Below are 24400 nucleotides of genomic sequence, written 5' to 3'. Positions count from 1 at the left end.
ATGCTGGTTCTGATGGAAAGGTGTCAGGACACGCTTACCTGGAGAACACCTGTCACCAGGATGCACTATGGGAAGAAGGCGAGCCGACGGGGGCAGTGTGATGCTTCGGTTGATGTTCTCCTGGGAAACTCTGGGTCCTTCCGTCCATGTGGATGTTTGGCATGTAGCAAATACCTAAGCGTACCTGCAGACCATGTACGCCCTCACACGGACACGGTGCTCCCTGATGACACTCTGGCATAAAGCAGAAATGTTTCAGGAATAGTTTCAGGCGTTGACTCTCCAGTGGAGCATCTGTGGGATGTGCTGATAAAGTGATGGGTGTAGATCCAGCTGTATCACACAGACACCTGCTAATCAATAACATCCACATAAAATCACTCAAACTGGAGCACAGCCTCTGGGAGGGTCTGTTAGTACAGTGACCTCACAGCAGCCATATTACTGGTCAGATGATGTCATCACAAACGCTCCAAAAGGCTCCAGCAGCACAAACACAGCGCTCCACGCAGCTGAGTTTTTTTAGCGCTTGGCTTTCACAACAACGTAGCGTCGGAGGACGTGTTGCCAGCGCTCTTTAAACAAGCATGAAATAAAGTCTCCTTCTTCCTGCGAAGCGATTCCTCTCCCAAATGTGCAGACAGACTCTGAGCTCTTCAAAGAGCAGACGCGCTCCCCAACTTGAGGCTCTGGAAACCCGTCCAGCAGCAGCAGCACAGCCGGGGCGCCGTGCATCCCAGGTTCCCAGCTTTATTAGCACACTAACCAAATTAGGGGCCCTAACAAGGCAGCACACACAACACTGGGGGACGCATTCATTTAGGACGCAAGCGGCACTAATGCAGAGCTATCTGTCAAAGCGGCGCGCAGCCGTGCCTCCTCTGCACGCCGAGAGAGCGTTAGTGTGTGTTTGTGGAGCAGATGTGCAGGACAAGGTGTGTGAGTCGGCCGAGATGTTTTCACTCAGTCCCACCAGCCGGGCTAATTGATGAGCCACACACACACACAGAGGAATCTAGCACAGGCCCTGGAGACAGACATGGACGCTGCAGCTGGACATGCTGGAGATGAACACGCCACCATGTGACAGACAGGCACCGTAGGAATCCCTCTCTCCTCATCGGGCTCCTTTCCCGATTGCTGGTTCCATATTTGATTATTGTGTCTCTACTTCAGTTCCAGGTGACTTTAGGTGGATTAGTTCCCTTTAGTGTTCCCTTTAGTGTTCCCTTTAGTGTTCCCTTCCTCCTCCGTTTAGTTGTGTCGGGTTGTAAATGTATGTGTAGTTAACTTCCTGTTTTATTTTGATAGTCTTTGGTCTCTTGTGCTTTGAGATTGCTTCCTTGTTCCTGCTCTGTATCCTCCCATCTGCCTCTCATCATCATCACCTTATGGACACCTCAGTTGTCTCCTTGCCCTCTGCCGTGTCCTCCCTCTAGGTCGTGGTGTTCCGTGTTTTCTGACTGTTGAAACTTCCTGTCTGTGAAACACAAAGATTCAAACTCTATGCTGAACGTGTGGAATCTGTGCCGCCCTTCATTTTTGATGTACAGGGAGCATCTTCCACTTATAGAGCATTAAACATTGGGAATGTTTTCTGCCTCCAGACTTGACCTGGTCTTGACCTCCAGACCTGGGAAACTGAGGTAGCCTGCAGATACGAACTTCCCCCCGGGACAGCATCCCGCAGGAGTCTGCAGGTCCTCCTGTGACGTGTCTGTGGAGGCCATCGGTAATCTGTGAGGATGATTTGAAGCATTTCTAACCTGATGGTAAATGGACTGGTTCTTATATAGCGCTTTTCTACTCTGTCTGAGCACCAAACTTTATACAACTAATTCATTCACCCAATCAGGCCCTGGAGATGGACGCTGCAGCTGCAGCCAATCACACCCATTCATCCCACAAGCACTTCTTGTGTGCTTTAAGTGCTAAGTATCTAACATTCATACACATTCACACTCCGATGGATGCAACATGTTAGTATCTTGCCCACGGATATTTGGCATGCAGACTGGAGCAGAACCACCGACCTTCTGGTTAGTGGCTGATCTGCTCTGCCACCTGAGCTACACCCCACACACACACACGCCCATGATAATGACGTGAACCGACTGTCCCGTCAAATCAAACACACTCACCTGCCACTTTATTAGGTACACCTGCTCAGCTTCTCGTCAACTCAAACATCTAATCAGCCAATCACAGGGCAGAAACTCATGCTGAAGATGACCTGTTGCTCCTCTGCCCGAAGACCTGTCCCTGCGTCTGATTGGTCAGGTGTTGCTGGTGAACGCAGCTCGACTGATAAACCCTGGAACGACTTCTCCAACAGTGCAGCTCGCGAATGACCACACACACACACACACACGTACAGGTGTGTGTGACCTGGCTGGCCTTTATGTGAATCACTAAACGAGTGCATGAATCACTAATGACTCATCTAGAATCATCGCTCCGGATGGAACAACACACTCATGAAAGCCGGGGCCGACCCACGCCACCGCTCTGTTACTTCTTCCGCGCACGGCCGACGCACGCCATTATTTCCAGGCTTTAAACACATAATGGGCCTTTTGAGGGCAAAGCTGGCAGGTTGGAAGACTGAGCGCTTACAGTGAAGAGCCTCTTCACCCTGCATTAGGAAGGACAGGACGGCCAACGAATTGATCGAAAGCGTCCACGCACGATTCAGCCACACACTCGACGCTTTATTTTTACTGCAGTGAAAGTCTCGAGCGTGAGGCGTCTGCAGCGTAACAGGGGATCCTGGTCTGAAGTGGGTTCTCCCAGTTTGCACTGGCAGAACCAGAAGAGTCCAGGACTTCTCTCCTTCACAGAGCTCTTAACTCTGCCCCTCGTGCTTCACTACATCCGTGAATCTTCTCTGAGGTCTTCCTTCATCATGTTTTCTCCAATATAGCCAGTCTGACTGTGAGCATCGGCAGCTCATCCACCTCTGCAGGCTCTCCTCACTGTAAACGCTTCTCTGATGAGTTCACGGACTTCAGGTCAAAGTTCTAAGTGTCAGAATGACGGATTATCTGAGGCATGGAATAAATATCTGAGTAAACTGTATATGAGACCGCAGACCGGCCTGTGCAGGCCTCTAACCTCTAACTTGCACGAGCTAACGGTCACTGCAGTGCATCACAGTGCAGAGACAGATGCCATCACAGGGAAGGAAGAAGACGCCGAAAATGGATCCAGGAGAAAGTCTGAGACGATCCACCCAGAGCACGAGGCCGGTCACTAATCTGCTGCTGCCTGTTTGGATTACCGGCTGTGGAGAAGTCCTGATCCTCAGTTTCACGTCCACGCTGAGTGGATTCTCTTATGAAGGTTTCAGAGCTGCAGGACGTTACAGGAAAACAGACGCTTGAACCGCGACCGCGGTGGGTAAATGAATAAACGAGGGGATAAAGTTTATGCAACAATTCTGATTTCATCGTCTGTTAATACAAAACAACGACTGACTAAAGCGTCATTAACGAAAGTCGGTCTTACTGAAGCAGCAGAGCGGCGTCCGCACGCGTTTCGAGAGCGAGACGCTGGGCTTCACGCGTGGTGTGTAATGTTCCTTACACATACATCAGGTTGTGTACTGCAGCGCCTGTAAGTGAAACTTAATGTATAACTGCAGCAGCTCTACTTCAGTGAACTGTGAAAGGAGATGGAACGATTTCCCTCGTACGTATTAAACAAGACTATTACTGTCACAGCAGGAGCAGCTTGACCAGAATAATATTAAAGCAGCCACAGCGCAAGTGTGTGTCTGTCTGTGTGTGTGTGTGTGTGTGTGTGTGTGTGTGTGTGTGAGAGTGAGCGGCAGGATGAATAGTGGACGCTGTGCTGTTGTCGCACACAGAGAGGATGTGTGCGTCTGATAACACCAGGACGATATGGCAGTTATCAAATAATGAGTTAGCTATTGTGCGATACGGCGTGCGTGCCTCTGGTTTACAGTTTCCTCACCGTGGCCTGTGTGGAGTTCTCCTGCAGGTCCCAGAGCAGCGCATGGTTATCAGCCAATGAAATCACGCGCTTGCCGTCCCCCATGGGCTCCCACAGCACGCTGTACATACACAAAAGACACACAAACACAGAAGCACGGGGCCACGGTCAAATCGAGCGCAAACATGCTGCAGACACGCAGGGGGCGGGGTCTGTGACATCGGCAGCAATGGTCACACAGCTGTGTTCTGCATGTTTAAAGAAGATGAATGTGTTTCAAAATCATTTGTAGTAAAAAAATTAATAAGAAATCAGTTAAAATAATTCTGCATGAGTTAAGCGTTGACCACGAAACCTGCAGTCCCTCTAGTGTCCAGCAGGGGCAGCAGGGAGTCAGTCCCCACAGACTCATGTTAAAACTTTAGAGCAGAAACAAACATGTTTACAGCCTGATGCACAAACTCTTTGGATCTGTAGATCATTTCCTCTTTCACAACAGCTGTTTAAGGCTTAAATCTTACATTATTAGGGGCGTGGCCTCTTTGACTGACAGCTGCATGGTGACACAGGCGGCTGTCGGTTGCCATTGGATGTTGGTTGGTCTTTTGTTTTATGCTGCCCTCCTTTTTACTTACAGTTAGTCATTTGTGTTTGAGTTCTTTCTCCTTTCCCCGACCGCCTGACTCACCTTTATTGTTCCCACCTGTGTCTCGATTGCTAACTGACCATCTGTGCACACCTAGTATCATCATTCCCTCCATCTTACCAGAGTCTGTTTACTTCCTGTGTCCATCACGTGTTTCTCTTCTTCTTATCTTTGTCACCATCTGACCATTCGGATCAACAATGCGGCTGCTGTGAGTTTACCTGTACCATCCATGAAGTGTCAGCTCATATTACCACATATGTCTGGCAATGAAACCTCAAACATGCTATTGTTGGTGTGATGACATCACAGTGGTTGCTTGTACTTCCAGCAAACAAAACCAACTTCAGGTTCTTTGAATCTGCGTTTAATGGTGTCAGGAGTTTTGAGGAGCAGAGCAGAACCATCAGCGGTGATTTTCTGTGTAGCAGAGCTGCGATACGCCTCACTCCTCCGTGCCATGGAGCCCTGTTGTTGTCTAAACTATTGAAAACCCATCAGTGAGTCATTCTGTTGCACTGGGCTACATGCTCCTTTGTTAACATAAGCTCGCTGTAGTTTATTTTGAGCCAAATCCACACACGCTGTTCTGCTGCCACCAATACTCACCGGAGCGCCAAACTGGTATTGACCTACCCATTTACAGAAAAACCAAACACACCAAACAGAAACAAAAGAAAAATAATACCTTTAAAAAATGCCAAATCCTTTAATCCGCCTGTCGGGTACAAACAACCGGAGCCGGATGCTGGAGGCTCATTTTTAAATAAAGCTGGAGCGAGGCTGTAGTCACGCTTTAACACAATTTAGGGTGAACTCATAAACCAGCTGTTCCCAGCAGGTGGCACTATGACGACTGTGGTATTCCTGCCTCTCCGGACGCTCAGGTGCTCATGAAACATCAGGTAAAACCTTTGGTGCACTCTGCTTCCAGCATGATTAGCCTAAATAAACGTGACAAGGTATCACGTGCTCTCCTACAGCAGCTTTGCATGATCCACAGGTCATAATAATCCTTCTGTATCTCACACTGATCCTCAGCACAGCCCCTCTGAAACAAGCAGCCTTAGCTCCTTCCTTAAAGACAACTCTCTTCTGATTGGCTGTCCCGGTATGCCAGCCGTACCCTCACAGTGACATCACGCAGTGTGTGTTTGATTACTGAGCATACGCTCATCTCATTATTAGAAACCCTGGCCATGTTTAAACTCGTACAGGTGAAACTCCTCCCACGATTTAAGTGTGGACGCTCTCATCATGCCACGCCCCTCTGGCCTCTCTGAAGCACGGCTGCTACTCTGACATCACTCACACAGCACACAAAGTTTGTGTTTGCGCGTCCATAAAGCCTCCTGAGTGCTCACGGTGCTTTGAACGAGAAGGCACACGCTGAACTTCAGATCCATCTCCTCTGAACGTCCCTCCGGTGTCTCAGGGCGTTACCGTGGATCCCCACGCCGACACGTGCAGGGACCATCGGGACAAATTAAAGATGGCAGCAGTGCCGAGACCGGTCCAGAGGTGCACGAGGAGGTGATCTTGAGATCAAATCAGCATCAGGACTTTCTGATTCGAGCTTTTCTGAAAAAAGCCCATTAGTGCACTTTAAACGCTGCTCTGTGAGTGCTCTTAGTCACATTAGCAGCTTTCTGCACAACAGCCACGAGAGTGACAAAAGCACATAAGCTCAGCCCGGTGAGCACAGAGGACCCAGTTCTGTCAGTCTACTCTGCAGTACAGTAGAGCGTTTACTGCACGCTTTGATTCCTCCTGCGCACGCCCGTCTGCAGAGTATCGACCTTTTGCTGCAGCTTCTTTAGACGAGCCTCTCCTCTGCGCTCTACTTAAATTCTGTATTCTGGAGAGACCTTGCACACCGCACTAACTGTTGTTCATCATTCCCTGGATACTTGTTTGCTTTTGTTCCCTCCTCTTAGTTTGGATGGTTTAGCAGCTAAATCGAGACAGAAAGCGACTGCGTGGTCAAAGAAAGACGACAGCCCGAGCGAGAAAGCTCTGCTTTTAACCCGAGTCCTGCCAGCTCTAAAAGCAATGTGTCAGTGCAGTCAGAGACCTGGCAATAAGCTAAATATAACCTTGGCCGGGAAAAGCTGCTATATGCTCGTTAGGGTTTTGATTTAGTGTGACTTTTCAGCTGCGTCTAATCTGGGTTAGAGGATGTAAAATGTCAGCAGTGCGGTGCAGACGTGGTCTGGCTGAAGGTCTGGATGTCTGTCACGGCTAGAAAACCGCTGCGATTAGAGCTTTACTAAATGATGCCATTTATTTAAGGAGTTCATCAATTAGACAACTTCATTTCCTTGGACTCATCTGTCAGCGGCAGCAACAATGCCAGCGTTTGAAAAGGAGAGAGAGGAGGTGAGAGTGTTCAGGGGAGATAAAAGAAATGACAGGGGAAAGGAGGGGAAGTTAAAGTTTGCTTTTGGGTTTAATCCAGGCTTCAAATACGCACAGTGCTATTAGAAAAGGTGGAGCAGCGACGGAGGGAGGGAGGGGAGTTTATAAGGGCTGTGAAATCACAGCTGCTGAGGGCGGCCTTTACTGCCCTCCTGAGGAGCAGCGAGTCATGGACGCTCTCACAGCACGCAGCCTTCGTTTTGTTATTTAGGAGCACTTCACACTGACTCACAGTCAGACCCTGCAGCCTGAAAGGGAAGATGGTTTTCTAAATCTCCCTTAATGCATTTCTCACACTCGGTGAAGAACCTGTGCAGCAGGCCACCTTGAAAGGCCGGACAACTAAATGTAGCCATAAACAAACTGCATCGCTAAACGGTAGGCCGACCAGATCGCAACAAACTACAAGTGAAAACAAAGATGGGCCATAATCTGGAAATACTGCATCTTGCGGGACAGCAGAGCACGAATATATCTGCATCCATCCACGGTGCAACAGCTCATCACATGATGCTCATCCTTGATTATTCTTAATCTTCACTGATAACACTTCACTGTCCGTCCACTGTTTAAAAACAGAGAATATGCACTGAGGTAGTAAATACCAGCAGCACGTATCACACCCAGTAATCTTTCCACATGAATAATCCACCGTGTCCCAACCAAGTTCTTTAGTACGTTTAATCTCAATCTAAAAAAAACCCAAAACGTAAAACTGAATTCACTATCCGGTTGTTAAGTCTGACATCACTAGCCGTGTCTGGGCCTAAACTCCGCTGCAGGTCCATATATCAAACGATCACTATGGCATTACTGAGAGTTGAAAAACTGTCTAAAGTCTTTCATCTTTAATAAAATGATCAGCGTTCTGCTCTACCAGGTGTAACAATTGAGTTTAACATCCAGGCATCCATGAAAACGGAATTTATGACATTTAACAGAGTTAGAAGTTAGCAGGAAGTTAGCTCGCTAGCTTCTATCTAAATACAATATAGCATGTCCTGACTGCGGGGTTTTGGAAACAAATTCAAACGTACAGCTCTGTTATCACTTCCAACATAAATGAAGACAGAAAACTAAACAGCAGTGACGTTTGTAGGGTTACTGAAGTTTGGCTAGCTGGTCTATAATGATGTGCTACGTGACCGCTAGCGACACAGCTATGTTAGCATAATATAAACAAGCTAACTTTTTTTTCCACTCGATAAAAGTTAACGTGAGTGTTCTCGGTGGTCAGGAACAAATGTAATCGCATGGCAGGATGCTGTAAAAGGACCAAACTTCAGCCAGGAGAACAACTGAGATAATCCATCCACAATACGAGGTTAGTCATTCATATACTGCTGCATGGGCTGGGCTGTAGTTACATGCTAAGGATTTAAAAACTGAGCTTAAATAAATGATTAGTGGTAATAAAAGCTGAGGGAGGTCAACAGTGATCACTGACTGTTTTAGGAGCTTTTTGAGATTAAATAGAAGAAAATACAAAACATTAAACATGTTAACAACACAAAAGCCATATTAAACGCAGACTACTTTAGGCCCGGAAGTAGGATTCGTCACGTCATCACTTAACGACCGGATAAGATTAACTCAAGGGTAGACTTAAGCAAAGCCCAACTCAAGCTAGCATAATCCAAAAACTCGTGAACCCAACTGTAATTGTTAGAAGCCAAACTAACAATCAAAAGTAACATCTGATCAATCGATTGATGCTTTGTGTCCCCAAAAGGAAGGCAAGTCCCCACAAAAGCCCTGTGAACACTTTGTCCCCTTAATGTAGCAAAACAAGTACAAACACACACACTGAGGGCTCCACGTAGACCTTGTCGATAGCGACTGCAGCATGTTCGATACCACCGCTCCTTCCTTCCTAAACACACACTTCAGCGCACCACAGGACCAATTAAAACACACTCCGCTTTGGGATTCACAGCCCATCGTTCCCTGTAGGATCAATTAATTCATGCAATACTGAGAGGCAGACAGTTCGCCTCCCTCCATCTCTCTCTCTTATGAAACACTCCAAGTATGTGTGTTTGACCTTGAGCTCTGCAACAAGCTGGCACACCATGTACTGGAATGTATGCTGGGAGAGCCGTGGAGCTTTTACAGCCCCATATATCCACGTCGAGCCATGCACTCTCTCTCTGCTCGCCCACTCTGCTGTGCTTTGCATCCATATGAGTTTAATCCCCCGTTACAGAGAAGCCAACACAAACACTCCCTGGTCCTCCTTGGGCATGAACACAGGGACAAACAGAGCATCTGGAGCTGCAGGACGGACGGACAAATGCAGTGTTGCTACGTACAAACTCCCCAGATCTGCATCTCCACCACTTCACTTCCTGACATCACCAGTGGGACGATCTAAGCTACAACCTCCACCCAAACTGAAAAGAGTCAAGAATCTGGATATTTACATGTTCCGGGAACGTTTTAATGACACCTGGATTTTAACCCAAACCACCATGACGCAGGCTCAAACCTGTTTCCTTTGTTTAGTGTAAAGCAGTCAGAAAGCCGTCAGCACAGCTCAGACTTACAGACACACGTTACCCTGGAACTTAAAAGAAGACGTTTTCAGTCCTGCTTTTCCTTCGCAGTAGAATCCCGAATGAAAAAAAATAAAATAAATAGAAACCTCCACAATGAAAAACCTAAACTGTTCTGTTATTTAACATTTATCTGGCTGTATGTCAGCAACAGGTGATTTTTTTCTGTTCAGGCTGTAAAACTGGTGAAAACAGCCTCAAATTTACGTCCTTTTCGTCTTTCAATCGGCTGGATTGGACCCTTTGATGGTCCCTGGGCCTTATGTTTAGACCCTCTGGGTCAGGACACCACTTGATTTTAACATCTTCCACCTGTGGACTGTTTCCTGTGTGTCTTTGTGTCCTGGATGCTAGAAAGCTTCAGTTTTCAGCCCCAGAGGTTTCAGTCTGCTTTGCAGTGCTGACCCTGCAGGAGTCCCATAAACCACCCTGTGGAAAACAGCCAAACCCCACCTCCACCTGTAATGATACAGGTGGAGGTGGGGTCACAATAAACTGGAATTACCATTTAAGGTAACTGCGAGCTCAGCCGCAGACAGATTATTTCTTTGTGCAGCAGCTGCCGTCACAGACGGGAAAAAAGCAGCAGAGCTACAAGACACACACAGACACACACACATGCACACACGCACACACACACACACACGCACGGCTGATAGTCCACATGACAGCCCACGTCAGGGGTCCAATTGATTGAGACGAGGCGACGCTCACAGTGAAAATAAGGCTCACAAAGACTCTTTGCATGACGGGGCTGGGATGCAGACAGAGAGCAGAGCCCATCGGGCCTTACAAACGACCACACAACAATAACACACATGGCTGCATTCGTGTGTGTGCACACAAACACACACAATCACCCCATAAACACCTCCTACCCCCTCCTGTCACACCCCACTTTAGAAAATCAACCTCGCTGCCTTTTGCGCTTTACCGCTCCCTCCTAGGGCCGTGATTGGCTCAAATGGCTCCACGGGAATCGATGCACTCATCTGGCAAGGCTCCCAATCGAAACCAAGTGCAGGAAGAGGGGGGAAAAAAACACAACATGATTTTTCCCAAGGTTTGTTTAGTCCCGTTATTTTTATTTTTTTGGGTGTGCTTTGCCGATATTTCCATTCAGAGCACGCTTCACGACGGGCAGAGGCTCGAATGTTTGCCCACCCAAACAATGAGGGGATTTGGGGAAGAAAAAAGTGTTATTGTTGCTGAGAGTGGAGGGACTCGCCGGCAACCGGAAAACGCACACATGAAGGATGCGGACACGCTACGGTGGACACACAAGCAGGTGAACAGACACACAAAACAGCCAAAAGCCTCATAAGAACTCAGATCTCTTTACTCTTTGTCTTCTTACACACACAAACATGCATGGGTGGTGCAAGCTGCCAGCATTATCACTGTGTGTGTGTGTGTGTGTGTGTGTGTGTGTGTGTGTGTGTGTGTGTGTACTTGCGCTGCTATCTAACCGTGGACTGCTGTGTCATTACAAATCCACAGACACAGGACCGACAGTGAGGTCCTGTGTTGGTCCTGCTTTAAATGAGATTAAATGATTTTTAAAAAAATCATTTTAGTAAATGAGGCACAGCTGTGATTGATGACTAAATATACAGTTAGAGAAAAGATTAATAATTAGTGTGGGGCTGTACAGGGCGTGGCTAACAGTGACTTCCTGTATTTAAACTGCTGTAAATGACTTATCAAACATATCTCACGGATGATCCACAGAGAACAATCCTGCCACAAGCTGCAATCAGTTTTTATCTAAATCACTGTCAGACACTGTTTATTTGTCCAGAGGGCAGCAGAAATTACAGCAACGTGTAATTTTCTATAGCAATATTTTAAATGGTCATAAAGATATATATTATTTACTGATGTATATAATTTATATATAGCCAATTCGTAACTGCTGTTGACTACAGTCTATGCACCAACACAAGCAGAGGCTCACCGTGGCAGAGTGGGGAGTGCGTGAGCGATGGAGGAGCAGTGGGCGGGCCGTCCATCAGATGGTTTCAGCTAATGTGATCTGACCTTTGTCGTCTGTGACAAAATGATCCACATCATTTACAAAACTAATAAAGAGCCAAAATTAATCCCACATACTCGTTTTGTCAAAATGTCCTTAAAATGACAAAAAACGACTTGTTGAAGAAATGACGTCTTTGCAATTCCTGCTGCTGTTAGCAGGACGGGGTCAAAATGAGCCCTCCTGCAGGTTCTGCTGTTACACATCGCTGATGCAATGAACAACACCACGCACATACAAGATGTCACATTGCATGGCACACTGTGGCTAACAACAGCAGTACTAGCAGCAACCTTCCTTCTGTCCTTGCAGGCTAGCAGCTACATGGAGCCTGCAAGGAAGGAGAGCTTTCCACCGAGCTTTGTGACAGCTTCACATCACATGAGGACTACAGGCAGGTGGCGCTGTAACACAATCTGTGGAAGACTGATGGGTAAACATGGGCCGGGGTTGCATTTGTTTTGGGTTTTTGTATTTGCAGTTATTTTGTATTTTTTTAAATCTAAAATTAATTTTCCTTTTTACATTTTGTTTCTTAAAAATACTGGAAATACTGGTCCCCTCTTGACCAGTGCAGAATGACAGTCCACACTAGATAAGGTAGGTGTGTGTGTGTGTGTGTGTGTGTGTGTAGCAGAGAGATGGAGGAGGTGGGCAACAGACCAAAGCCATCCATCTAGAGAAGCCAATAGTGCACAGCATAGGCTACAGGCTTCACAGCATTGAATCCAGACTCCACAACACACACACACACACACAGAGTTTGGTGCCCTTGTGAGGGTTACAGCTCTCGGTGTGTTAAGATGGTGGAGCTCAGAGACATCAATCTCTACCCAGCAGCCTTGCTTGACCTGCCCTCTGACACACACACACACAGACTCACACACACACACACAGAACTGCACAAATTCAATCTCCTCGGTCTCGTCTCCTTTCTTGAGCTACCCTCCATCTTTCTGTTTTCTTCACCTCCTCCATCTTTATCTCTCCCTCGCAGACACCTGCAGTATGCATCACACTAACTGATTGGTGCCTCTAAAAATGATCGCAATCACGAGGCGGACAATGAAGAGTGGAGTAAAGGCGGGGGGGTGGGGGGGGGCATTGATTTTGGCTCTCGTGGGGCTCTGAGTTATGGCGAGGAGCTCTAACAGTAAGACAAAAGGATCGGGCCGTGACTACAACCTGAGTGAAATGAAATGGACCGGGACTCACATGGCGCCGCTCAGGCGGCCATTCGAAATTCTTTCTGCTACACACACACACACACACACACACAGCATTTTAATCTGTAATTAAGGACTTTCTAACAGGCGGGAGGAGCGTGGGATCGATCCTCTAACCCTCGGGACGGTGCACGGCCCACTCTTCCACCTGAGTCGGAGCCAGAACGGAAACGAAGGCGCCCGTATACAGGAGCGTGTGGGCGGGATCAGTGTCTGCTCCACCTCATGTCTTTAGTGCCGTAGATGCTGGATTTGTAATGTTAGCATCAAACGGACGCACCGCGCCTGAAGCCGCCTGCAGGTCGTTCGTGTCTTTATCTGGCAAGGGCAGAGCAAACGTCCACCTCGTGGACGCATGCAGCCCACATGAGAGGCATGACGGGTTTCCTGGTAGCATGCACTCCCAGTGATGGTTTGCTGAATGCTGATTGGTTCGATACATGAACTGATGATGAGAAGGGGCGAAAAACATCTACGATCGAAGCACGAGGAGCTTTACAGGAACAACTACAGCACAAGCCTGAATGAGAGCGGCCCACAGACCAGCTATTTGTGACAGCACCCTCTGGTGGTACAGATTGACAGCACAGGCTGCAGGCTCAACACGGGGTCAATGCCAGAGTGCAAAACAGCTCGCATGCACACATTGTACAGCAGCGGTCTCCAACCTTTTTTGCGGCACGAACCGGTTCAATGTCACACAATATTTTCACGGCCCGGCCTTTAAGGTGTCGCGGATAAATACTACAAAATAAAATGATATGACCAAGACAAAAACTGTGGTATTTTGTAAATATAATAATAATTCAAATTCACTGTGTAATTGTGTAACTTTATTAGCAGCGTCCTCCTCAACTCTTGCGGCCCGGTACCAAATGACCCGCGGGCCGGTACCGGGCCGGGGGTTGGAGCCCGCTGGTCTACAGCATGCTTAAACGTGTTCCGATCCATGAAACCCAACAAAACCAGCAAACATCCACAAACCCCATAAAGCCTCATCTCATCAGCAGCTGTTTAAATCATCCTCAGAGCCCAAACAGTTTGTGCATCATCCTGTAAACGTGTTTATTTATGAGGACTGACTTACTGCTGCCTCTGCTGGACGTTAGAGGAACTGCAGCTTTTGGAGCTTCTCTGTTCAGCTGCAGAGGTTGCACCTTGGTGCTAACATACCAGTGTTAGCTTTATTGAGCCTCAACTTCATGTCACGTATCTGCAGAAAGGCAAAAGCTACAAAATCCAAGGCTGACTCTTTGTTACAGTGTAATTATGACGACTTCCTGCCTTGCTCTCAAATATGTGATATCTAATAAAGCTTTGGGAGCATCAAATGAAGACACATAAATGATCACATTATTTATGACAGTGCAAACACCTGGAGAGACTCGAACCCGCAGCTCTACACTCACATTCCTGCTGGGTTAGGGGCCTGGTTGATCTTAGCCTGGACTAGGGATGGGTACCGGTATCCGGTGCCATCATGGCACCGGTTCTGACATAAACGGTAGTAACCAGACCGAAAAGCAGCGCACATTTCGGTGCTTTATTTAGGTGCTTTATTTCCTGAGCTGTGATACACTTTGAATTCTAGCCAATCATTTTACGTTTCCGAGGATAGTAGGCGGGTCCAGGTACGTACGTTCTTTTAGAGCAGAGCTAAAATGCCCAAGGCGAAGCGGTCAAAAGTCTGGCTGTACTTCACAGCAAAATATGCAAACTCAGCAGCCTGCAACAAGTGCTTTAAGCTGATACTGTGATACTGTCAAAGGAGGTAACACCTCAAATCCGATGAAACACCTGGCGACGCATAGCGTTTTTTTTAAAAGCCGAGAAATGCGCCGTATTTGATAGCTTGCTGTGAGACCTCACACCGTGCACATCTACTGCGGGTGTGGTGCCTGTTATCGGACCCGGAGTTAGCAACATCCCCCAAAACCCGAAGAGGAGAGTCCTGGCCCCTAGCCCTGCCAGTGTAGCAGAAATGATGATGATGATGATGGCAGCAGCAGCCGTTCTTCTCTGCGTGAGTAGCTTAATGTTGTTTGTGTGTAATTTACGTTGAGTAGGCTAACCACGTTATTACATTAATGCATGTAAGGTGAACTAGCAAACATCATCATAGCTACATGCGGCTGTCTTCTTGTTTGATGGCAGATACTGTCTTCACCCTGGCCAAAAAGGCTAAAATGACCAAAGAAAAAGTGGAAAACAGTTAAACATGAGAGGTTTTTGGACAAAGTTTGTGTTTTTTCCATTGTTTAAGCACTGCTTCCAGCCAAGAGTGATACCATATATGCCCCAGAAAACGCTAACATTGTTATCTTTTTACAAAAAAACAGCTGAACATGAGAGGTTTTTGGACCAATTTTGTGTTCTCCATTCTTTAAGCACCGGTTTGAGCACCGTTTAAGCACCGGCACCGTTTCAAAAGTACCGGTTTGGCACCGGTATCGGATAAAACCTAAACGATACCCATCCCTAGCCTGGACTGTTTAAAAGTTATCAGGCTGCTTTTAAATATGTGGACAGGTAGGCCTGACAGCGGCTGCAGCCGCTCTGTTTCAAAGTCAACCTCCTCCTTCATTAGAAAGCCTGCGTTGTGCTCCGTGCAGAGTTATGCTCACAAGTGTCTCGTTTGATAGTAAAGTTTGCTGAAGATATTTTGTATTGAGAGAAAAGCTTTAAAGGAGTTTTGAAATCTGTTTTTTGTTGTTTATTTGACTCTCTGTGAGCTGCAGGTCTTCCTGGAGTCTATTATTAACACCCCGTCTTCTAATAAGCAGTCGAACACATTACTGTGGATCAAAGGAGCTCTTGCATCATTTGTGCCACGACTCTGAGCGGTTCCCCGGCAACACCTACCAGGCAGCGTTGCCGTGGGTGCTGTCGTCTAGGTGACAGAGCAGCTCCAGGGTTTGGGGGTTGTGGGCGGATTCGTCAGGTGACTCGTGGTTTCCTGTCTCCCAGTCAGAGGGCATCCGCCACACGGCCGCGCAGGACACCACCCTGCTGTCGCTGGCTGCACACACACACACACACACACACACACACACAGTGTTAGGGAGGAGGGTGCTCTTGTTTTACTGATACTGTGGGGACAGTGGTCCGAGTCCCCGATATCTAAATCAGGATAGTTTAAGACATTTTGCCAAACTTTCAACTTTGATTAAACTCTGGAAATAAAAAGTGTTGCAAGAAAAACATAGTGCATAGAGTACATTCCAGGTGGATAAAGCAGTCCACCTCTAAGCACTGCTAATGTTTGTTTTTTGAATTTCTATTTTTCCTCATTGTCATCCAGTTTCAAGCTGAATCACTGCTTAATAAATGAAACCTTTAACGATCCCCGGTGGCTTCTTAAGCAGGTTAAAACAGTGACTGCAGCATAAGGATAAGCTTTGTTAGTGTGTGCGTGAGATGTACAGGCACTAATGTGACTACACTCTCTTCCTAATCCACATAATAAACGAGTTATTTTGGCACATCCACGCCAGGGCTGGAGCTGCTAATTGGAACCAGAGGAGTAAATGTAGAGTAGAGTACAGTCATACAGTAATTGGACTAAAAGTTTGCGGGTGGAGAGCACGGGGAGAGAAAGACTCATTTCTTTTTGGTGTAGTATTGGCAGCGCGTGGGCAGGCGTCGGGCCTATTTGTCAAATTAAAAGCATGGCGACACGAGTCCACAGATTTCCTGAGTGGTTTTAGACGAGCCTGCGCTCGGACTAAGTGGCCGAGCAAACGCCGGGGCTCTGTGCAAGCCCTGCATTAATGCGCTGCAGTGTGCTGCCTGTTGTGTTTCTATATATTTGGGTTGCACCGGTGTCGGTGTGGGCAGCGGCGCGTGGTGGGCCGTCCACCGTGGCTGTCATCCTGTGAACTCGAGCGTGCAGAACTCAGCTGACAGACAGACGGAGATGGAGGGGGGAGCGTGGAGACTACACCCAGTCCCAGAGCGATCCGCCCCGAGTCCCACCTGACACGGCTGTCTCCTCTCCGCCTTCTATCCTCCAGAGGAGCTCAAACTCCACCAGTCTAGTTTTATTACAAGCTTTTATTTATCCAGGCGAACGTCTCGGGGAGACGCAAACGTTCGTTTTGAAGTGCGACCGAGACCAGAGGGCATCGGGCACCAACGAGCGAGCGACCGCAACGTCTGGGTTCACGCAACAAACAAAAACCATCCTAAAAGATCGACGTAGTGTCCGGAAGTTAACGGCCACCAGGGGGCGACAGCTGTGTTACAAAAACATCTGCTGGATTCATGCACTCTTAGCTGTGGGTCACGTGATATTTATTATAGTGCTTAATATAAAGCTCACAACTCATGTGTTAAAAATATTTTTGGGACTCACAGCGACGATGTGGTGTCTCGGCATGAATTTACTACTCAACTCTGACCAATTAGAGCACTGCATTTGGCAACAAGTGCGCTCACAGCTCAAACACGCTCACTGGGACTGAAACATGCAACCTGTTTGACCTCAGACACACGGCTACAGGTCAGCCGGCTCTCTGGAGGGATTCCCGACTGCCCCGCGGACATCCTGAAGCATGCACGACTCCCTGCTGTGCCCGGTCCTGATAAGACGAACCAGAATCTGCATTTCTTCTTTTTTGTCATTCAAAAACATCAGGATCAGCTCGTCACTGATTCTCGTCCACTCCGGTTTATTCACGGCGCATTCTCGCTTTTGGTGTGCGTACACCTCACGACGAATTTGAATCTGAAAAATTCTGAATTTCGTGTATTTTCGCTCACTGTGTAAAAAAGCCTTTTAGAGCGACGGCAGCTCTCACTGACGGTTCGCTGCTGGTGGGTAACGCCCGTGCAACCTTTTATTGAAGGGGATCTTGGTCCGTCCAGTTTTCAGTTTAAAGCTGGGTCCGTAGGTTTTACCCGCTGTGTCGTGCTGCCTGAGGCGTCTGCTACATCTTTCCTTCTGTTTGTTGTCGGGTTTGTGGAGACATCGGTCTTCATCTTCTACTTCAGGTTTTTGTCTTTCTGAGCACAGATTTTTCTGATTCACGCCAAAGATGCTTCGTTTATCAGCCGTTTTCCTCATATAAGCTTCTACTAAATGCAAGTGAAGTCATTCAGTATATAGTTGATGGATAAAATACTCAAACATTATTCATCTTTATTATTGATTATTGATGAAGATTAGATGGTGCGTCCTGTGCTGACAGATTGTGATTGGGTGATCTGGGGTTTCTGCGTCGCCGTTCCTGGAGAATGCGAGCAGAAATTGCGACCTGCTGAGCAGCTACATCGAGTAGAAACTGGAATCTGCAGCAGTCGGTCTCCCAGACTCTTACAGATGTGCGTCATAGTGGAAACTCGCACTCATTTAAATAAAACAGCATTTCCTGTCACGAGAGCCGAGGCCCGCTCGGCTCCTTTCATTTTACCGGTTACCGGCAGGCCCGTGGGAGCAGACTCTCTGTAAATAAAGATCAACAAAAAGAATTCATACAATCTGCACACAAGACGTTTGTGTGACCTTCATCCTGCCACAGCGAGACTCACGTGGCTCGTTGTGTTCACAGATTAGTATCGATTCTACCAGTCTGATTTATAACGCAGCTGCTGACGTTAGGCCTGTGAGGACAGAGCGGCTGCACAGGGTCATTAGACATAAGAAGTGGAAATAAAAAGAGGAGGATGTAATATATGCACACAGAAAAAAGAGGAACATAAAGAGGCAGCGAATGGAGCCACAGACAGAAGGAAACAGTGGGACTCACTTTTGTTATAGCAGGTGGTAAGCACAGCCTTATCTGCAGGACTGGCGCCGATGTGCCATATCTCCCCAGCTTGGTGCAGAAGGACGTTCTTATTAATGATGTTATTCTCATCATCAAAGTCAATGATGTGGATCTGAAAGAAAAGCAGAGATGTGCTGAGGATGAGGCTGAAAAACACCCGGTGCACCTCCCTCCACTCACACCGACTGCAGTTCAAAGCGCCTCTGATTCCTCTGAATGAAGAAGAAGAAAGTTCCTCTTTTATTTTAATGTGACAGTAAAAGTAATTTCAAGGCAGATGTCGCTTTGGTTCAGTTTTTTCTTTTTTTTACCCCGTAAACTTCACACGGCTGAAGATCTTCATCTCGATTTGGCCTTCAAAGCAGCGATTAAGACACTGTGAGAGGAGCTGTTGGATTCACGCTGGAGACGTCGGGGAAGGAAAGCCAACCGATGAGGGCTCAGCGGCGTTGGCTCGTATTTACACAGCTCTGCTACATGAGATGACACGTGTCATCCTTCTCTTCTTTAACCAGACGCCACCCGGGCTTCTAGTGTCGACCCACTGATGAGCCGTGGACACCGTGGACGTTTCAGGAGGCCTGTGACGCCATCTTCAGCACCTGAACTGTAAACTCTCCCATCTTCCTCAGGAAACTTCACAAAGTTTCTCCGAGCTCTGCTTACAAAAGTTTCATCTCACAGACTTTGGCCCATTTCCTGATCCGCCTCTCTTTACTTAAACTTTATCAGACATGAAATGAAGACTTTAAAATCGTCTTAACAAATAAGAAAATATTGTTTCATTTTCCATTTATCAGCAGAAAGAATTTAAGGAAAATGATTCTCACCCAGAGCGAATCAGCGACAGGAGATTTTTATCTCTGAGAGTGGATGTTAAACTGATTTGGCTCCAACTTTAACAGACTTTGTTTCCAGCCGCGAAGGCGTAACGTGGACGTCTCCTGTACTTATGAAGCTACAATGGACCAAAAATGCTGGAAAAACTATCAAAAAGCACCAAATTTGGACCCACGTGTGTAATTCTGTAACAACTGATAGTTTGAAGGTAAAATGTGCCGCGGCTAAAGTTAATATATGAAAACAGCTGATTCTGGGGGTAACGTGCCGCTGACCCTGCACTTTTCACCGTGAAATGAGAAGTGAATTCTTGCATAAAGAGTTTGCGTTTAACGTCCTTCAAATGTCCGCCTCCTTTCACCAGCTTTTGTACCAGCGTGAAGCCGGCTCGGCGTCCCAGCGAGGCTCTCCGGCACGAGTCGCAGTGCCTTCGCTGGAGCTGGAGTAATCGTGGAGCGCACTTGAAAACGCCGCTGAGTGTTTTACAGCGCACGAGTTCAACAAACAAGCCAAAGTTTTATCCAGGAGAAGTTAATGGAAACTCCTCCTCGCTGCGCTCCTTTCATTAGATGGAAATCTATTCTGAGAGGGTCCTCGATTGAATGCGGTTCAGGGCCCGCGCCGCAGTAAAAAAGTGAGGGTCTCAAGGTTTGATCAGACAATTAATGGAGGTTTCTCCCATAAGAAAGACACTTACGGCACCTCGGGGGATCGTTAATGGGGTTGCGCTGGACAATAACTCCTTCCCGGCACTTCCACTCCCCTCGCCTGCACTACTTTTACAGGCTGAACAAGAGGATGAAAGCAGGAGGTGTGAGGAGGTGGAGGAGGAGTGGCGGCATCCTTCAGCCTCCTCAAAGTCAGCTCGGCGGCTATTAACCTTGAGTTGGACTGCGACGAGCAAAAAATTATTAGGCAAAGTTATAATTTTATGGCGGTGGGGGAGCAGTACAAATAAATTCAGGCCGGCGGGACAGGGTAATTGGAGGGCCCGGTAATAGGGTCTACCTCCTCTTCTCCCCCCCCCCCCCAATGAACCTAGGTGAGAGAGGAGACAGAAGTCCCGGCCCTCCTCCCCCAGGTGATTTATCCCTCGTTCTTCCAAGCCTGGAGAGTGACTCACAGCCTTCAGCCGCTCGGGCAGCCGGCCCAGCGCTTTTAATTATGTGCCAATGGAAGAGGAGGAGGAGCTGGTAAAATACAGGGGGGTGAGGGATGCACGAGCCTGGCTCGTGGACCCCGCGTCACGGGCTCCTGCAGCAAAGCTCTTTAGCCGCACTGATGACAGTAAGCAGGAGGAGCAGCGAGCGGGCGAGAGGTGCCAAGCTCGGGCGCTTTATCTCGTTAGCGGCCTTAAATGTCACGCCGGCGCGCCCTCCGATCTGTCACCGCAGCGACTGGTCTCTGAGGGATCTGAGAGGGGCTCGGCGCGAGCGAACCGGTGCTGACGACCACCGCGCTCCTGATTCAATGACCCCCCCCCCCCCAGAAACCCAGGAAACAAAGACTTTAGAACAAGGCCAGCAGCCCTGCAGCGCGACACGGAATCAGCTGATCTTTCATGAAGCCATGCGAGATTTTAGTGATGATTTAGTCTGACTGTGAAAACTGATCTGGTCGCAGTTTTGTTTCATGTCACGCGGAGATCTGCTGCATGTGTGAAGTTATGATGCCGGAAAAATAATTACAAATCTGGAGCCACCCCCGTGTGTAGCCGGAGGTCCTGGAACATGTTCACGGTATGAAGGTAAAACTGGCTTCAGCTGACCGTCCTGTGATGTCATCGGGACTGACACGTCTCACCGTCGGCCTTTAAAGCAAACAGCCCGCTGAACAAACGAGCGGCACGACTGAAATCTGCAGCAGGTTTAGGAGGACGGCGCTCGGGCACGCAATAAGAAATCCCGCAGATCGACCGGGACGTGTTGTCACCGTTCCCGACGAGCTGCGCGTTAGCCTCGCTAAACAAGACTTGGACTGCAGCGCGTCTGCGCTCGGTGCCAGACTGTTTTCACACTGACGTCTGCCAGGAAACAGGCTCGCTTATTCAAGGCACAAATCTCTCCCTCGCTCTCACACAGCTAATTATTTCTCCCCCGTTTAGAGCCAACTGTTTCTGTCATCTGTCTCCGCAATGACCTCTGCAAGATGTGCATGCATGCTCTCACACACACACACACACACACACACACACACACACACACACACACACACACACACACACACACACACACACACACGTCCATGTGGAGAGGAGCTGATATTAATTCTAAATATAACCATTGAACACATAATTAATCATCAATATCTTTAAAGCTGAATATAGAGTCTATAACATGGTTACAAACTCATAAACCATGTGAATAAAAGCCTTCAGCTGCCTGTAACACAGCGTCTCTGAGGATGCTAACACACAGAAAGTCCTGATTACTTTACATATCAGGCCTCTGACCCCTGGTTTGGAGGTCTGTAGAGACACTGAACTTTGATTTCCTGCGTCCTTTCCTTTGAACCTGCTGAGTGCTTTCAAACACATCAAACCAGGGATCCACCTCCAGTCCTGCAGCTTTCACATGCATCCTTGATGGCAGGACAGCAGCTCTTGAGGACTGGCGTTAGACACCCCTGCATTAAACCTCATTAAACTTCATTTGAATGAATGTTCAGAAGCATTGTTTCCAGGTGTCCTGTGAGACCCTAACAGAGGACAAAGGCACCCTGACAACACTGGGACACACACCCCCCTCTGCACGGTAAGGTGGGGCTTCACGGAGGAGACAGAAGCAGAGCAGGAACCAAAGGAACAAGACTGTGAACACAAGCAGGCAAAAGGAGCTTCCTCTGAAGGGCGGCTGCCTCTCCCTTAGAGATCAGGTGAGGAGTTCAGGAGCTCAGAGCAGAGCCGCTGCTCCTCCACACTGAGACCAGGACGTCTCCTGGGCGGGCCGTTTTTCATAAACATCCCACTGTGAGGAGCCCTGAGGCGGACCCAGACACCTCGGTGCTGCCCCGGATGGGCGGGAGGAGGTGGCTGGGGTCTGGACTTGAGATGACTCAGGGTCTAAAAGGTGTATTTCTTTGTTTTTACTAAAATAAACACACTCCTTATTTACATGGTTATGTGTGCAATCAGCTTTAAAGGCCCATTGTAAGCAGGAAACCCGTTAAAGTTGCAAAGTGGGAGGAAATTAAAATCTTAGCTGTGATTCAGTGATGAATAAAATTAATTTCTCCAAGTTTTTTTTTCCATCAGTTTGTGTCTTTGTCTGGCAGGAGTCTGGCTGCTGTTCAGTTAAGAAACTTCTATACTCAAAACATTAAAACTCAAAGAACCACTACAGCGAGGCCGTTTATCTTTATAAATGCTTATAAGTCAGAAACCAAAAAGGTGTAATCTCACAAGTATTCAAAAGTCTTCATTACTTCAACAAGCGTTCAATGAAGTCCATAAAGACCCAGCAACACGCTCAGACAAAAACTGGTTCACCCGAAAGACAAAACGCCAAAACACAGACTTAACAATGTGGTGTATGCTGTACAGTGCAGCGAGGAATGTCCAGACCTCTACATTGGAGAGACCAAACAGCCACTTCACAAGCGCATGGCACAACACAGAAGAGCCACCTCCACAGGACAAGACTCAGCAGTCCATCTGCATCTTAAGGATAAAGGACACTCTTTCGAGGATGCCAATGTTCACATTTTGGACAGAGAGGACAGATGGTTTGAAAGAGGAGTGAAAGAAGCATCTATGTCCACTGTGAGCGACCATCTTTGAACAGAGGCGGGGGTTTACGACACCAACTCTCTGCCATCTATAATCCAGTTTTGAGATCCCTTCCCAGACGCCTTAACGCCCACTCACATCCTGGGCCATCTGACCTCAGGAATTCGCATGATAAGGTGGGGCCAGGTTTCACAATGAACACACCCGAAACTCTGGCTGATTGGGACCCACACCCAGTTTCACACCTTGGCTCAGGCGATTAGAGGACCATCAGGGGGTCCTTTTGTCCCTCTGTGGGGGGATACTCCCACTAGGTTTATATCTGGGACTCTCCACCATTTGACCTTAGAACTGAAGAAGCTTCTCGGATTAGAGGTGAAACGTCTTCAAGTAAACTTAAAGAAGTCCAGACGCTTTTCTTTGCAAGCTCCTTTGACTACGATGACCTGGATGACTGAGAACCTTCACAGACAAGTCCATAAAGGAAAGATGGGAGAAAGAGGGGTGCAGTGACCACAGAGGAAGAATGCAACACATTTGTTTATTTCATTGGAAAACCAGGAATCACAGGTGTGGAAGGAAAGGTGTGCTGAAAAATTCCTGCTGTGTTTTATTACCCCAGCTCCAAAGGCGCACTATGATGATGGAGGCTCTGTGGCTCGGAGGCAGCACACCGCTACCATATATTTGGGGACTGTACGAATATTAAAAATTACTGGAGTGTTTTTGTTGTGATGTTTCCACGCCTCCCCCGGGTCCCTGTTTTTAGTATTTACACTATTTCGCCTAATCCCGAGCTCTCCGTCACCTGTCCACAGGTGCTTCTCACCTGGTTGTCAAACTTGAGTGATTGCGTGCCCACGAGGAAGCGAACAGCGTCGGTCTCAGCTGTCTGCGCCGTCAGAGCTCGAGCCTGCGGAGTAACGAAGTACAGAGTAAGGATTACATACAAGATTCCAGCGCAGAGGCAGCTGTCAGACAGCTCGACGGGAATGAATGGAGCCGCAGTGAAGCAGCAGCACCTGAAACTCGAGCCCGTAAATGACGGGAGCGTCGTCCTCCATCTGCGCTGCGTCCTCTGCGCGGTTTGATTCTTTTAATGAAAGGCTTCGCTCAGAAAGCGCCTCTGCGCTCCTTTCTGCTCCAAACACAACACAGCGCCTCACTTCCGCGATTTAAAACCGAAACGTACGGTTAGCGTGCGCAACGACGGCCGTGTGACGACACTTAC

The 24400-nt window shown here is 47.9% G+C and overlaps 1 protein-coding gene across 1 annotated transcript in view; it reads right to left on the bottom strand.

Moving 5' to 3' along the window:
* eipr1 (EARP complex and GARP complex interacting protein 1) overlaps positions 1–24348 on the bottom strand; it is a 49327-nt gene extending 24979 nt beyond the window's left edge. Inside the window, exons 1-5 of the mRNA XM_084914015.1 lie at positions 24192–24348; positions 23999–24082; positions 18582–18714; positions 15697–15853; positions 3976–4075 (exon numbers count right to left, since the gene is read on the bottom strand). Of these exons, the coding sequence (XP_084770141.1) occupies positions 3976–4075; positions 15697–15853; positions 18582–18714; positions 23999–24082; positions 24192–24233 (516 nt within the window). The 5' untranslated portion in view covers positions 24234–24348. The remainder of the gene's footprint in view (positions 1–3975; positions 4076–15696; positions 15854–18581; positions 18715–23998; positions 24083–24191) is intronic.
* Between the last annotated feature and the right edge of the window lie 52 nt (positions 24349–24400).

This window comes from Perissodus microlepis, chromosome 19 (genome assembly GCF_051167445.1).
Source record: "Perissodus microlepis isolate ML-2025 ecotype Zambia chromosome 19, ASM5116744v1, whole genome shotgun sequence".
Classification (NCBI taxonomy): Eukaryota; Metazoa; Chordata; class Actinopteri; order Cichliformes; family Cichlidae; genus Perissodus; species Perissodus microlepis.
The sequence above is the reverse complement of the archived record's forward strand: the minus strand, read 5'-3'. Positions and strand labels throughout refer to the sequence as shown.